Consider the following 17,220-nt stretch of genomic DNA (forward strand, 5'->3'; position numbering starts at 1 on the left):
TGAAATCAGATGAACTTTCCTGTTAAACCCACACTCCCAACAAAGACTTGGAGACTCAAGAGAGATCCATGATCTGACTCCCCCCAGGTAAGCCACATGGCAGGCAGACATCAGAGTGCTCCCTAGTGGCTCCAGATGGGACAGTGCTGCTCTAGGAAACCTAGACCCTTCCTGAGTGTCTCGTCCATCTCCCATTCAATACAGATGCTCACTGAATAACAGTGAGCAGTCACAACTGTGACCCCCAAAATCCCTCTGCTGCTCTCATTGGGGCTTAGTCATGAGATCAGAACCACCACACCCACCTGAGGGCCTCTAGATAACATGCGCATCTTAAAAAAAAAAAAAACAGCATTTTTCGGCAAGGAGGCAAATGATTCTAGTTTGGGGAACAGCGGGATATAGTAGATGAAGGCAATGACAGAGATGAGCAGCAAACAAGGTTCTTGGCACAGAGCCAGTGGGCCAGAAGGTCTTCACAAAGGAGCCCAAGCACTGCATTCACCGGGCAGAGTATCAGAATCCTGGTGCTCCCAAAGTCCAGGCTGGAAACACAGAATCCTCCTTGGAGACGAAAGACTCAAGAGGACCAACAAAGGGAATTTCCAGTTTCTATAAGAATTCCAGTGCATAATGGGTCAGAGATTTTCATTTCAAGAATAAGTAAAAAAAATATATGCATACATATAAGGGATTATGATATTTTTTTAATGGTAAGAAGAATCGGCAGTCAGTAAAAGGAAGAATGACTGGCATGATCTTTAGGGCTAATCTCAGACTCTTTGGTCATAGACATTCAATCCCTGACAGAGGATGACAGAGGCTTCTAGAGATGACCAGCATTGAGGACCCTAGGTGGGGTACTCTCCACGAGGATGGGTTCCTGGTTTGGTGTTCCTTCCTGTGCTTCTCCCTGAAAGGAAGCGCTACGAGAGGACAGGTGGTGCTTCCCAAGAAGTGGTGCTCCCAGACAGAACAGGAGATGCTCCCTGAGAGGTCAGGACTGCTCCCCAGAGCCTAAGAACAGGAAGTGCTCCCAGAGGCCAGGAGGTACACCTCAAGAGAATGGAAGGTGCTTCCCAAGAGAAAAGGAAATGTTCCCCAAAAGGATGGGGGTGCTCCCTAAGAGGACAGGAGGTAATCCGCAAGAGGGATGGGGTGCTGAGAGTTCAGGGATGCTCTCCAGGGGACAGAGGTACTCCCCAAGAAGATGGATGCTCCCTGAGAGGACAGGAGGTGGTCCTTGCGAGGACAGAGATGCTCTGAGGAGGACAGTGCAGACCCTCTGCCCTAGGAGCAGCAGTTCTAATGAACAGGACAACCTTACCGAGTTCCGGGGGCAGCACGGTCAGGCGGTTGCCCTGAATATGCAGCTCCTTGAGCTGCAGGAGCTCCCCGATCTCCTTAGGCAGCGAGACCAGGTCGTTATCCCTGACGCTGAGCTGCGGAAGAGAATAGGGGGCTGTCAAGGGGGCTGTACATGGGGAGACACACGGCACAAACACGAACCGGCCGCAACCCCACCTTCCTAGAGGCTAGAGCCCCCAATCCCACGGCCCCTACTGACAAGTCAGCACCTGGGGTGGGGCCCAGGGCCAGGAGCAGAGCAAACCCCGTCCTCGGCCTCAAATTGCCCAGATTGGCCTCCTGCGCGGCTGCAGAAGGGCATTGATTTCCTGAGAATTTAGATAGATGACTTACTATCTGCAGCTTGGTGAGCTTCCCGATATCTGGCGGCAGGATTTCAAAGTCGTTGTCACTGAGATAGAGTGCGCGGAGGGTGGCTGCAAATTAAACAGCGGTACGTAAACAGGGTGGCCTGGTCGATGGCGGTAGTCAGCTCTGATTAATAACCTAGCCGGTGAGGCCTGTGACACCCTGGGGACTCGTCACCACAGCGACCAGCAGGTCACACTCGGGGTGACTGGGCAGCACAGGGCTGTGGGGAGTGCCTGTAGCCATGAGGATTGAGAGTGAGGAGCTGTTGAGAGGGGTTCACTGGGGTACAGGGGTGTTCCTTCCTGTGCTTCCAGAAAACATGCTGCTTTGCCATCCTCATATTCCTCATAGTCCCAGCTACCACCCCCATTTGCATGGTATAGTTGGCCAAAGCTTGGGGTTCTCACAGAGATCCTGCAGGAGGACTAAGGGATTTGGGGGTTCCCTCCTGAATTAGGTCAAAAGTAAGGGGTGAGCCAAGCCAAGAGAAAATCGACTCAATGTTCCCATTAATAGACTGCTGATGACTCCAGGTTTCTACTGCTTTATGGACCCAAAACGAATCAAAAAGGTGATGTGGATTTACAGAGCAACAATATCAGAGGCCAGAGTGATAGTGCCATGGGTAGGGTGATTGTCTTGCAAGAGGCCGACCCAGATGCAGAATCCCCTGAATGCAGAGCCAGAAGCCAGCCCTAAGCATAGTCAGGTGTGGCCCCAAACAAAAAAAATAACAATAGTAATAATAATAGTAATTTAAAAAGAGGCAAGATGAGAACTCAGGCAGACTCAGTCTCCAGAAACAGCCATATACTGCCCAGCTCCATGACTGAACCACTGAAGGGGAAAATCCTTACACATCTTCAGGAGGCAAAAGAGATGCTGATTTGTTTGCAATTATTTAATGGCCGTCTTAGGGTTCTGAGTGTGACACAAAGGCAGGACCACACACATCAAAGAGCCATTTCTTCTGCGCCCCAGAGACTGCTCTAGACTTGATTTCATAGGCAAAGGCAGTCTAAGAGAGAGAGTGGACAGATGGTGAAAAGAGAAATTCTGGAAATGAGCTTACAAATCTAGAATTGGGGACAATGTTGAGGTCTCTGGTTGGAAAAGCAGGAATGACATGGGTTGGGTTCATCACTGGGCCCGAATATAGATTCTGAGTAAGTGATCATTTCCTTTTATGTGTCCCAACCATATACAGCAAGAAATGTGTCTGCACACAATGTGTTCATCTGTAGCTGAGGATGCCTGAATAGTTGATGGACAGACAGGATGAACTACACTGGCGGAAGTGCATTTACAAAGAGCACGAGAAAGCTGAGTGGAGAAGTTCTCATTTGTGTTTTCGGGGCTTCACAAGCAATGCCTAGATACAGGGGTCCTCAAACTTTTTAAACGGGGCCAGTTCACTGTCCCTCAGACCATTGGAGGGTCTGACTATAGTAAAAACAAAACTTATGAACGAATTCTTATGCACACTGCATAGATCTTATTTTGCAATGAAGAAACAAAACAGATATAAATACAATATGTGGCCCTCGGGCCATAGTTTGAGGACCACTGTCAGGTCCTGAGTACATTCAGCCAACCAGGCTGGGGATTCAATGCCAGGGTTCGAGGATATGGTATTGCTCGAACCCAGAAGTTGTGAGTGACCACTGTGGCCACAGCTGACAACATGTAGGCAGCACATTTGATTGAGGCTCAGGGCACAGGCCCTGCATGCACTGTAATCCCTGCACTGCCTTCCTGGCCCCTGCTAATAAACTCTTTTATGTGAGGGGTAGGGCAGAACAGATGTCAGGGTGAGACTCCAAAGCAATGCTCAGGACCCATGCAGGCGATTCTAGGTCACTCCGGCCAGCACTTCAATTCAGCACAAGGATCTGAGGCTAGGCTGCTCAGAAGTCATTCCTGTCAGTGTTCAGGGACCATATGGGATGCCGGGTACTGAACCAGGGTCAGCTGTCTGCAAGGCAAACACCCTCTCCACTGTGTTATCATTCTAGTCACAAGGTAACGGACAGTTTTATAACTGACCAGCAGAGACATCTTTAAATAGAGCTCACAAGGAAACAATAGCAACATGAGAGAAGACATAATTTCATTTTTACATAATTTCATTTTTTCTTTTTAATACCCTTTTAAAAGAGAACTCAGTTTCTTAGCTGACTATGGAACTCATTCACTTAGGCCTGTGATCTCTATCAAGACCTAAGACAGCACCACCAAATCCGCTTTGGTGTAAAGTGCATAGCACAGGCTATGCAAGAGGTCTGTGTGAAGGGAAGAGAGAAAGATCTGTCTAACAATTTCCCTCGGCATTTGGACCCTGGGAGGCAAATTCGATTTTTGGGACACAGAGAGAGGACCACTTCCAGAAGATTCATAAACAGGAAGTTTCTTACTAAGGTAGAAGAAGTTTCCAGGAAGAGAATTCTCGTTCAAGTTGTTGTATGTCAGATCAAGGACCTCCAGGGCCGGGAGGGAGCCGAATCCACGGGGCAGGGTGTTCAGCCGATTCATGCTGTGATTGGGGGAAAAATAATCGAGATGTCAGCCCTTCCCCGCACCCCCTATAGCTTCACAGACTTCCAGCATCACCAGAGCACTCATCCTTAGAGTCCCTCTCAGAAGCTGCTTGACCTGATACATTTGCAAAGAACACGGATGATATTGGAAAGTGATGGAAAGATAGGGGGGTGGAGTAGTCTTGGGATCCATGAGGTGCTTTCTGTCTACTGGCTTAAAGAAGGTTGGCAGAGTGACCTTCATTTATTCCAATGACTTCATTTATTCAATGGTTTGTTTAGCAACCAATAAAAAAAATGAAAATTAAAATCCATTAAACTGTAGAAGCAACACCAGGCAGTGTGCGCTGTTTGGATCAAGTAAAATGTGAGGTCAAGCTGCTTTGCAGCTGGTTCTGTGAGCCCTGCTTCCCAGCTGTGGGGACCTGTTCTGTCCCCAAATGATTCGAAGGGCCACTCACATATTTCTCACATCACTAAGAGATGCATCTCTGTCGGTCCAGTCCTGAACCAGACACCAGGGCCTCATACACTCCCCTCCTCTCTGACTTGCCTTTGCAGCTACAATTCTTTATACCCTTTAAGGACTGGAGAAGCAGGGGACATAATAAATAAAAAAAATACACACGGTCCTCAATCCCTCACCAGGAGGGATCCTGGAGGGCAGAGTCAAGAGAAAAGTCTCGAGAACTGTCTGGTGTGGCCCCCAAACCAAAAGTAAGTCTCTAAATACAGCAAAGGTGGAGCCAGCAGCAGCTGAAACACAAAGCGCCAGGTTCTGTACCTCTGTGCTCAGGGACTGTGGGTACCGAAAGGCCCCCTGTAAGAGTGAGGGTTGCTTCTCAAGTTTGCCTTTTATTCCTTTGACGATAGGCCATCTTGGGTCGTGGACCACAGAAATCATGAAATGGGTGCATTTAAGAGCCAGAGGAAGGAGAAGGACAAGCAGCTGTCATCAGAAAGCCAGGACACAGGAGCAGAGCTTCAGGTGCTGTCTGGGGCATGGGAAGTGGGAGGTGGGCATGGACCCAAAACAATGAGCTCCTCTTCTGTGTTTGTACCAGTGTCAGAGCAGCTCAGGGCCCAGAGATAGAGATCAAAGATGGGCAGGAAGATTTTGCAATCTGAGCAGACCCAGGCTGGTTGTATTCGGCATGGCTCCCTGGTTCTGCAGCCTTGGCCATACCAGAAGCGATTTTTCCATCACCTCTTGAGGCCATGACAGAACCATGAGACTGGGTCAAGCAGTGGTAAGGATTAACTTCCATATCCTCAGGAGAGAGTTGCTGTGAAACCATCTCTCCTTCACCCAGCAGGGCCAAAATACCAACTAAAAACCAGATAACAGCTGGTTGTAAACAGTTAATAAACTGTGAAGAAGGCCCTTTCAGTCAGCCAACCTATTGGAGAGATTTTAATGGGAAGCCCAAACAATCAAAAATAAGTAAAAAAAAAAAAAAAAAAAGGCAGAGGGTAGGGCATTTGCCATGCACATGGCCAACCCAGGTTTGATTCCCAGAGCCTGCCAGGAGTCATTTCTGAGCACAAAGTCAGGAGTAACCCCTGAGCAACGTGGGTTGTGGCCCAACAACAAAAACTAAACAAAAACAATTCAGAAACCTGGAAAAGAGACAGCTAATCCACTTGTCCTGGACAGTCATAGAAAGGGGGACTAAGGGGAGCCCTGGGCTCAATCCTATTCGCCCCCAAGTGTAGCCCCCCTCAGAAAAATAAGTAAACAAAACAACCTGATATTCACATCTTTCCCTGAACATCATTCAACAGTAAGAAGGCTGGCCCCTTGCACACCTTTTTTGGGAAGAGGAAAATCTCGTCATTAATGACCATAAAATATAGGTCCTCCGTACACACACATAAATGCACACATGTGCAAGCACACACGCACGCGCGCGCACACACACACACACACACACAAACACACACATATATACTCACCCAAGGTTCAAGTGCTTGAGCTTCTGGAGGCTGCTAATCTGTGTAGGCAGGTCCTCAATCTGGTTGTTGAAAAAGTTCAGCACCTCCAGATTCTTGAGCTCAGCCACATTGGGGGGCACAGCTGGGAAGACAAACATGGGCACATGAGAACTGGATCCCGGACTGCCCAGGGTCAGCTCTGTTTCTTGGTCTCAGGAAACCATGACAGGCACCCAGGAGAATCCGTGTCTGCATCTCATCCAGGTGGGGGATTTCCTGGGGAGAGCCCCCTTCCCACCCCATGTTGCTCCTATTAGCTCTTTCATCGAGGCCAAGCAGGTAACACTGGGCAGTCCAGGAGGGAAGAGCCAAGGGAATGTGCACATAGCTACCTGGCTAGGAAGAGCTGAGCACAGAGCCTTGACCACTCTCATCCGCTGTCTGCTCAGAATCACTTTAACTTTCCTTCTGGATTCCAGCTTGGCAGAGCCTGGCCAAGGAAGGAGCCTCTGGAACCATCACAGGTTCTGAATTCCCAAAAGTCTTTTGCTCATTGAGCTCAGCTCAACCTTCAACAACCACACTAAGCAGCTTCCGGTTTTACCCTCGGATAACTTCACACCCTTCAGAAACACCAATCCATGTAGGCAGGTGCCTACACAAGTACAATGGAAAGTTCTTTCTTCCTGCTAGTGTTTACTTGGCAACTCAAAACAAAGAGGCAGAGGCTGCTTCATTTTAAAAAATGAATCAGTTTCTGAGCTAAACCCAGAACTGGTGGGGGCTACTCCTGACCCAGTGCTTAGGGGTGGCTCCAGATGGTGTTCAGAGGCAATATGGTGCTGGGAATCTTACCTGGAACCCTCATAGGCAAAATAAGTAAGTACTCCAGCTACTGAGCTCTGTCCCAAAGCTGCTATAAGTCAAAAATCCTGTAAGTGGGTCACAGAGCAATAAACGGCCCTTCAATACCATCCCCTCATGCCATCTTCTTACAGTCAATGGCCCTGAATCCAAAAGTGCTTGGTCAGCAAGCACCATCTGAAGTCTGGACATTCAAGCTGTCTCAACAGTGGCCTCCAGGGGGCACTCCTGCATGCTGGGAGCACAGGACAAAGGGTTTTATGCAGAAGTCCCAAATGCTATGAGGAGGCGGTGGCAGGTCCAGTACTCAGTTCTTGTGGGTTATATTATTATTATATTATTATTAAGGGCGGGTCCCCTCAGCCTAGCATTATTGTTTCCAGTTTCACTGTGAAGTGTGAAGAGTGAGTGTGAAGGTACCAAAGGCCTGGAGGCTGTAGAGGACCAGTTAGAACTGCTTTTACTGAAAGGAGGAACTAGAAGACAGTATAGCAGAAGCATTAACCTTGTATGTACACTGTTAATTTGAGTTCAATTCCCAGAGGAGTCGCCTCCAAGAGTGATTCCTGAGTGGAAAGGCAAGAGTGAGCCCTGAGTACCATAGGGTGTAGTCCACACTGCCCAAGCCCTCTCAAAAAAATATCTATCTATCTATCTATCTATCTATCTATCTATCTATCTATCTATCTATCTATCTATCTATCTATCTATCTATCTAGGCCAAAGCGATAGGTAGGATGTTTTGTCTTGCATCAGGCTGACCAGGGCCCAAAGCCCTCTCAAAAAATACCTACCTACCTACCTACCTACCTACCTACCTACCTATCTATCTATCTATCTATCTATCTATCTATCTATCTATCTAAGCCAGAGCGATAGGTAGGATGTTTTGTCTTGCAACAGGCTGACCAGGGTTCAATCCCCAGCATCCCATATGGTCCCCCTGAGCCTGTCAGAAATAATCCTGGATGCAGAGCCAGGAGTAACCCCTGAGCACCACTGGGTGCTCAAAATAAAATAAGTATTTAATAAATACATAAATAAATAAATAATATAATATGCTCATTCATGGTTCATTGTGGACTCCAAGATTTGGGAAGGGGTCAAAACCCAGATAAGGCTTGGACTAGGGGTGCAGGTGACTGCATGTGGGGACAGAATAAAGGGGAGACTGTAATGAGGCAGCTGGAAATTCTCCCTAAAAACTGTTCTGAATACAGAGGGTTAGGATCTAGTTGCAAAAAAAAAAAAAAAAAAAAGCTGCATCCACATTGATACCGGCAGGAAAGTGCTCCGATATGCAGGACGGGAGCTTACTTCAGCCACCAGACTGTGCCTATGGATTTGTGGGGTGTCACTCAAGTTTGTTCCCCTGGACTGGGGCAATTGGGGGTATTCTTATGTCTCCAAGTCCCTCCCTGCTAAGTCCCACATTTCCCCTCTAGCCACCACCAGTAAAAGCTTCTCTCTCAGGCCTTCATCAAATTAGTTTGAAGAGCAATAAAGAAAGCTCGGGCAAGCGGGAGAAAATGATGATCCCAATTGAAGCACAAACCAAGAATAATGTGGCCAGAAACACCGCCAACAGCCCCAAAGTTACTCCACCAAATGCAATTAAAGGCAGGTCTCAAGGTGTCGCCTTTTTGGACAGGATGAGAGATTATTTCACTCTCCTTGCTAAATCAGTCCAATTTAAAAGCCCAAATTATGCGAAACGTGATTTAGGGCTTTGTTTTTGTGGACACAAACAATAAACCCGCATTCAATTGACCAAACCTCCAGTGTGCAAGGGGAATTTGAGCCGAAGACTTCACCCTCTCACTGGGAAGGTGGAGAATGACAAGCACCACACACAGCTAATACTCTCCCCAAATACATAGGACTTTGCCCTCAAGCCCCAATAAGCATCAGAGGTCCCTGTAGATGGGATAATATTCACCTTCTCGGAGGCCAATACTTAAGAGAATTGTGGAAATATACGCATGACATGCTCAGCTCCATGAGTCTAGAATCTCAGTATCTGCTAGTCAGGGGGAGTTAGAGGCAGTGATAAGAGTCCTAAAAGCAGACAAATCTGGGTCTTGCTGAGTCCACAGCCTTGCCCAAAACACATCCAAGCGGCTACAAAGTGGGTAGAAACTAAGTCACAAATGCAAAGGGCAGGGGGCCGGAGAGATAGCATGGAGGTAAGGCATTTGCCTTGCATGCAGAAGGATGGTGGTTCAAATCCCGGCATTCTATATGGTCCCCGAGCCTGCCAGGAGCAATTTCTGAGCGTAGAGCCAGGAGTAACCCCTGAGCGCTGCCAGGTGGGACCCCCACCCCAAAAAAAAGCAAAGGGCAGCAGGAACAGCTTCAGCAATACCCAAAGGGCAGCTGTTAAAATCTTTTGCTAGTCCATGGAGCATTAGCAAGTATGATTAGAAATAAAATAGGGACCATCTAATCTGTAAAACATGCCTGACATGTTGGACACCCACCTTCTGTCCTTGGTCCCAGTACAACACCCAGATCACTTGCAGAGGATCAGCAAGTCCTGGTCTGGTCTTCCCTGCCACCCTCCCAGCCAGTTCGGCCCTCCATGAGTGGGCACTTAACTTGCTGTCTGTCTACCCTTTCCTCACGAGACAGACCAAAGGACAGCGGGAAAGGCCCATGTGTAATCTTCCTCTGCATGGTTTTCAGATGTGGATGCTCAGAACTAGGTTGGGGGAGGGGAAACAAAACAAAACCCATGACACGGATTTAAATGATGCACCACGCAGGCCTCTCAATTAGGAAGCTCAGTCATGTAGAACTGGCTGGTGACAGAGCGCCGGGTGATTTTCTGTCCGTGACGGCTGCTGCTTCTAGGCCTTGAGAGGCCATGCAGCTGAGGACCCCACGAGACGTGCCCGGTCCTGTGTGCGCTGAGAAACGGGGACAAAGAAGTGGTTCTGTCAGCCCAGGAAATGCACCTTCCTGCATTTGAATGATTCCCTGGAAAGGCCTAGGAAGATGCTTTCGTTTTGGGCTGTCCAGTCCAGGACCCCTTATGCCACCCTAGAGCTCCACCCAAAATCCCAGGGCCAGCCTGTACTTGGCAGTCAGTCATGCAGGTTCTAGATAATTCCATGAGAGCAGCAGAGCACACCAGGGCAGGAAAGCCCTGCACCCCCTTTGGAAAAGTCAAAACCAAGGTCCAGACATGGCCTTGAGGCAAGTAGAGGGTGGTTCTGGTGGGAAGGTGGGGGACCCTGCTGGGTTGGTGAGGGCTCACAGAGTGCCAGAGGATGCCAGACTGAGAAACCTAAGAAAAGAGTCGGCAGCCCCAATTCCCGGATGCTTGACATGAAACATAGGAGACTGACCTGACCTGGGAAGATGCCTGCTTGCTTCAATTCCCTGGGCTTCTGCAGCTGCTAGCAAGGTTCCCAACAGAGAGGGGATACATGAGGGTGCTTAACAGGAGTAGGTGAGAGCCAACATCTCTATGACCCCAAATAGACAAAGCCAATTCCACCCCTCTGTCCAGCTGAGAATGAAGAGGCGCAAATTCACAGCAACTCACATACGACTGGGGCGTTCTTTAGAGCCAAAGGGGACACATTCAGCAAAGAGGGGATGTGTACCAGATCATACTGGCAACACTGGGGATCGAACGCCAAGCCTCGCAAGGGAAAGGCAAGTGTATGAGCCCCTGAACCTCTGTGTCCCCAAACCCTTCCATCCTGAGCGACAGGAACTAGAAAAACAGGCGATTTGCAAGAGACGCTAAGACGCATTCCAGAAATGCCAATTTCTTTCAGCAAATTACAAACCAGTCTCACACGCCATTTTAATGACTCATGCAAAGAGGGAGCACTTTTTTTCATGCATACAAATAATCACACTCTTCCAAATTTTATATGCAAAAAAAATATTTTTAAAAAGGTCATTTGTACTTATAATGATTAATGGCTTGTATTTCCTGGCCAGAAACACCAAGGTGGATAATGAAGTAATTATAACTTGCCAGAAGAACTTGGAAGTTCAGATGTCTACTAATGATCGTGAGCTTGGCAGATTTTATAGGACTTGCCCCCCAAAGCAGCCATTAACATGGTGAACAGCAGCAGTGAGGGGATTATTTAAAAACATGAGGTTTATGAAACTGTAAAGCAAATTCTCATCAGTAAGGAAATCCTGGGGCAACAAGAGCTCTCCAAGTGAAAATATAGGGGTGAGATTTCACCCCTGCAGGCTGGACTGCCCCCAAATGAGCTTCATCGGCGTGGCTGGTTTCTGTCCGTTGCTTTCTGCCCAGCCACAGATCTTGGGGACCCTGCCCTGCACACCACAGTCGTCCCTGTAGCCGAGGCCAGCAGCATCTTTGGCAGGTTGAGGGGAAAAAAAAGCAGGAAGGGGAAAGGCATTTTTGAAGCTGGACTGGGGCTGTGAAAACACTCCCAGATCTGACTTCCCACAAAACCAGAGGCACAAGATAGCGAATTCCTCCTCGATACTGAAAATGCAAAGCAGATGAATATTCTGAAAAAGTCACCCAGGAGTGTCATGCTGCATTAAAAATCTTTCTTTGAAAGTTTTATACAAATTTCCCAAAAGGAAAAAAATGTATATAACCCAGTTCTTTTAGGAAATAGCATGACTAAGGCCAGAGCAATTGCATAGAAAGGATGGTGTTTGCCTTGCACGCAGCCAACCTGGGCTCAATCTCCAGCATCCCATATGGTCCCCAGAGCCTGCCAGGAGTGATTCCTGAACAGAGTCAGGAGTAAACACCCCTGAGCACTGCTGGTGTGGTTCAAAAACAAAAAAAAGTGGGGGCAGAGAGGTGGCACAGGGCGTAAGGTGTCTGCCTTGTGTGCGATAGCCTAGGATGGACCATGGTTCGATTCCCTCGGTGTCACATATGGTCCCCCAATATGGGAGTGATTTCTGAGCACATAGCCAGGAGTAACTCCTGGGCATCACCAGGTGTGCCCCCCCCCCAAAAAAAAGGGAGGTATAGCATGGCCTTAGAAAACTTGGTTCCCTTATAACCTTCCTTACCAGTTAGGAATCCTTAAGTGAGCTACTGCCTTGCAAGACTTGTGCTTTCTTCTTTGTAAAATAAAATCTTAGGATAAACTTTTTAGTATTGCATTTTTTTGTATATAAAATGAAATCATTGAAAATACTTACCTATATCAAGTTCATAGAGTTCTGTATCAGTATGAAAATGGAATATTAGATAGATGTTTCATTTGTTTCTTAAAGTTTGATTTTTGCATGCATACCCTCATGCTGCAAAGTTGAGATGATAGGCCATAGACTATTTCTGTTTTAAATCTGTAATTGTACAAAAACATATTAAACAGCAGCCCAGGGGGCAAAAGAGAGGAATATAGGATGTATGCTGGGAACAGGGGTGGAGGGAGAACAACATTGGTGGTGGGAATACTCCTGATTCAATGTCCTTCCTTCTTTCCTTCCTTCCTAACCTTGGGGGATCAAATCTGGGGATCAAATCCAGGTAGGTCATGTGCAAGGCAAAAACTCTTCCTACTGGCTATTGCTCCAGTTCTGTTATTTCGGTTTCTCAATCAGAGCTCCTGGCACCCAAAAAAATCATGGGCGCAAGCAGAATTTCGTGTGAGTTGAGAGTTCACCTCTGAAGAATAAGTGGGTCACAATACTGAGCCCCCACCTCAGACATACCAACTTCTGGCTCTCCAGATCTTTAACTTCTCTCTGGCTGTTACTAATAGCCCAACTGAGTACAATTGACGGTATATGTGTTTTACACCGCATGCTTCCAGCTGGCAACACTTTCCCCAGTCAGCCACAGTGTAAGTTAGTCTGTAAGTGTGAAGAATGCTTATATACTGTGTACTCATAAAAAAGGAGGCTGAAGGAAAGAAAATGTTCTGGAGATGATCACAGGGAAGAGAAAACACATTTAAGAGCACCAGGCGGGATTACTGAAGATGGGACGGGCCCCTTGCTGTCAAGTTCGAAGATCAACACGTGACCATCTTGAGAATTTTCTGTGGGATCATAGCCATGGTGGCAACCCTGCAGATTATGAACAGTCCAGAGCTGCTGACTTCACTGCTGACCAGGAGGCTGGGGTAGAACCCAGGGTTCAAGCCCCACCACAAACAAAAAAAGAACAAACAAGATGGAACCCGAACTGTCTCATGAGATGGTTCCTGGATGACGGATCCAATGTGGTTCTTTTCCATTCAGTCTGAGAGTTCTGCTAAAAAGCCCCAGAGATCTTTCCTTACAAAGGGTCAGAAAGGAAGGGTTCAATCCATCACAACACGCTACTCTCCCCCAGTCCACTCTGCCTGGAAATTCTCTCCCAGAAGGCACACCCCATTCAACAGCTCCTATGGAAAGTTTCCAGGGCCTAGTGTAGTTCTCAAGTAAAAGGAGTCTAAGACTTGACTTCTGAGTGAATAGTCAGTCCCTTGCCCAGAGCAGATTCGACTTGGGATTACAGTTTTGGGGTCACACCCAGTGGGTCTCAGGGCATCTTCCTGGCGGTGATCAGGGGAACCTATATAGTGCTAGGAATCAAAAACCTCTTCCACTCTAGGATCTATCCTTTTCGTTGCTGCCTGTTGGGACTGGTGATGAGGACCAGGGGACAGTCCTGAGACTTGTCAGGTCACCCCAACCTCTCTGATTGGCTTTGCCTATGCTTATTCTGGATGCCAGGTCAAATCCACTCCAGGCAAAGGACTGTTCACTCAGAATAGAACCAACAACAAGCTTCCATCTGTCGGCAATTTTTTAATGGCAAACCCAACCCCAGGCACCACCTAATGGGGTCTCGCTGAATTAATAGCTGTCAAAGGCAAAAGTACACTGTATATATTTTTTTTACCAATCTAATCTTTCTAATGATGGCCTGTTAACGAACTGATAAATGGGCACTAATTACAAAAATAAGCCATTGATCACATCCTCCGTGTTATGAACACTTTGTTAAGATGCAAACAGCAAGTTGTTTTGATATTGTCACAAGATAAATTCATGACACAAAGACCAATTTATTTTGCATATCGCGTCCGTCCCCCCCCCCCCAAGTTTAATTTCACCCAAAGCATTGGGAGACCTTCTGCATCAGGCATGAAATAGGGACGAGCCAGAAACTTGGGGAGAGGACAAAGTGGGAAGCAAGGGATGAAGGTCACTCTTAGGAGAGAGAATAGGCGTTCCCCTCGTTCATCTCTTAGAGTCACCAGCAGAAAAGGGGCTTCAGTTTATGGTGAGGATATTAACAGCTGTTCAATTTCATTCCTTAGCATTGGGTCTGCATACTCAGAGAACAGAGGTACTTTTGTGGGGAGCCTGACACTGAACTCTTTAGAACCACATACATGACTGCTCTACCCCCCCAGCTAACTTGAAGACATCACGGAAACTGCTGCTACAAGATTAGCATCTCTGAAACTGCCTATGAAAAGCATGAAGAACAGCTGAGAAGGTGCTGAGCATCTTTGTGTTCATTGGAATTTCAAATTCCTACCGAATTTCCAACTAATTGGTAAGAGCCAGGAAAGAGGTTTGGGGGGCCGGAGAGACATCATGGAGGCAAGGCGTTTGTCTTGCATGCAGAAAGTTGGTGGTTCAAATCCCAGCATCCCATATGGTCCCCCAACCCTGCCGGGGACGATTTCTGAGCATAAAGCCAAGAGGAACCCCTGAGCGCTGCTGGGTGGGACCCAAAAACCAAAAAAATAAAAGTCAGGAAAGAAAAAATACCACAAAGGTTTTGCCATAAAACTTAAGGTTTCAGTCATCTCAGCTACTTTGCCATGGGGCCTCAAAGGGTAGGCGAAGTTGCTAGAACCTCCAGGAAATGTTCACAGTGCAGAAAAAAAAAAAAGCAATAACATTCAGAAAAACCCTCTGGTGGGCATTTACAGAGTGGATGTTTCCACGTTGGATGGAATAAAACAGACCAACAGCCTCTGGGATTCCTGACTAAGGGGCAGTGTAGCCTCCCCTGTGTGCTGAGTCTAATATGCTTTGGTCATATTTAAGATGCCAGACAGACAGATCTGTATGTGGTTTTTGCTGTACAAATAAAATTCTTTAAATAAATTTAAGACAAGAATAGGGGCTGGAGAGGTAGTACAATGGGCAGGGCACTTGCCTTGCAATGCACATGGCTGATCCACGTTAGTTCCTAGCACCTATATGGTCTCCCAAACCCTGCTAGGAGTATTCCCTGAGCACAGAGCCAGAAGGAGGCCCTAAGCACCACAAGGTATGGCCTAGACCTCCCCTCATGGTCTTTCCTCATGGACACTGAGTGCAATTCGACTCTGCTCATGATGTCCTTCCTCACACAGAAACTGTATTTAAATCTGGTTATATAAATTGCCTTAAACTTTATTCCACTGGGAGAAATGATGGTGTGTGTGTGTGAGTCTGTCTATTTGTTTGTCTATCTGTCTGTATAAACCTCATATACACACAATACAGGGCCGAAGAGGTAGGGTATTTGCCTTGTATGTGGCTGACCCGAGAGGGGCCCAGTTTGATTCCCGACATCCCATATGGCCCCCGACCTGCCAGGGACAATTTCTGAGTGCAGAGCTAGGAGTGACCCCTGAGCACTGCCGGATGTGGCCCAGATACAAATCACTCAATCAGTAAATAAAGTTTAAAATAATTAATAAATAAATACTACCAAAGGCAACAACTTTCTTCTAATTTCGATGCTGGAAGAAAAGAGTTTGAGAGAGCAGCTCAAAACCCCAAACTGATGCACCAATATGTATGGCCCATCAATTTGGGGAGGGAGCAAAAGAGAAAGTTAACAAGCTCCCATGTAGGGTAAAGTGACAACGCATAAAGGGTATCGTTGACATATCGTGTTGGACAGAGCTAAAGAGCTTTCCAATAAAGAAGCAAATAAACAAATAAATATGAAAACTTCCCCTCTGACAACAGAAACTTGATTTTTCATCTTTAAGGTATAAGATGGGGATTGGGGGGTGAGGGGAGATGAGGACTAGGTTTAAAATGTGTCAACAGTGACCTCTAGCGGGCAGGTCTGGAAATGGTGGTCTTAAGGCAAAATGCCTTTGTGACAGACAAGCCATGAGGAAAAGATTAGACTCAATGGGCTCACAGAACAGGGACCAGCCACACAGATTAGCGGGGAAGTGCTCACGCCAACTAGTCCTCAACAGAATGTAAAAACAGCAGAAAATCAAAGCAAGGATGGGGAGTGGACACAGGTCTAGAATCTGTCAATTCCGCACTTGGGCATTACTCAGAGTAACCCAGTACTCAGCAGTACTCACTGAATACCTGTCAGTCCAATACTCAGCAGTGCTCACTGAGTCCCTATCAGTGCAGTACTCTGCAGTGTTCACTGAGCACTACTCCACACATTCTGCATGTCTTTAATCCTGAGGATGTGACATCACCAAGTAACAGATGTCCTGATTCCACCCTGGGCAGCATGTGGATGGGAGAGGCAACTAACTCTCCTAATGTGAAAAGCTTGAAGCTCAGAGGCTGTGTGGTTGGTGGCCCCCAGAACCCCCCCCTCGAAGATATCAGGTGTGTTTGCTCAGAGCAGGCACCAGGGGGACAGATGGAGAGAGAGGAGGGTCTGGGGAAAGGAGAAGCTCAGTGGCTGCACCTTCCTGTTATCCCCTCCCAGTCCCCTCCTGCCCTGTGTCCCTCCGCCATGTCCCCTCCCTGTCCCCATTGCTATCTAGAGCACGAAGCAGCAGCAGGGAGAGAAGGAATAAGAAGTGAGTTACAAAAAGTTTGAAGCCGGGATAGAAGGGGGATAGGGAGAGGCTGTGGGTGCAGAGTAAATGCAGAGACAGGCAGGGGTCCCAGTGCTGGTCGCCCACAGTGGCACCATTTCAGAGTGCCCATTCCCATACCCCATCTCTGTGGTTCCCCATATCTGCACCCCCTGCACCTCCATCTCTTAGCCCCTATCCAGTACCCCTATTTCTGAGGCTCCCACCCCCTTACCCTTTCCCATCTATGCGGTAGGCCGGTGGGACCAGCCCAGTAGTTCTCAGTCAGGTCCACAGGCCCACTAAATGCTGCAGGCGGGTAGCTGGGGAAGGGCAATAACAATCCTTTACTAGAAAATGGTTCCCCTACCGGGCCAGGATATTCCTCTGCCAGGTGCCCAGCTAGACCTGTCCTGTCT

At 47.6% G+C, this 17,220-nt stretch overlaps 1 protein-coding gene across 1 annotated transcript in view; it reads right to left on the minus strand.

Annotated features, from left to right (window-relative positions):
• Positions 1-17,220, minus strand: part of RSU1 (Ras suppressor protein 1) — a 115,504-nt gene that overhangs the window by 86,767 nt on the left and 11,517 nt on the right. Inside the window, exons 4-7 of the mRNA XM_049777811.1 lie at positions 6,213-6,333; positions 4,134-4,252; positions 1,702-1,784; positions 1,328-1,442 (exon numbers count right to left, since the gene is read on the minus strand). Of these exons, the coding sequence (XP_049633768.1) occupies positions 1,328-1,442; positions 1,702-1,784; positions 4,134-4,252; positions 6,213-6,333 (438 nt within the window). The remainder of the gene's footprint in view (positions 1-1,327; positions 1,443-1,701; positions 1,785-4,133; positions 4,253-6,212; positions 6,334-17,220) is intronic.

This window comes from Suncus etruscus, chromosome 7 (assembly GCF_024139225.1).
Source record: "Suncus etruscus isolate mSunEtr1 chromosome 7, mSunEtr1.pri.cur, whole genome shotgun sequence".
Classification (NCBI taxonomy): Eukaryota; Metazoa; Chordata; class Mammalia; order Eulipotyphla; family Soricidae; genus Suncus; species Suncus etruscus.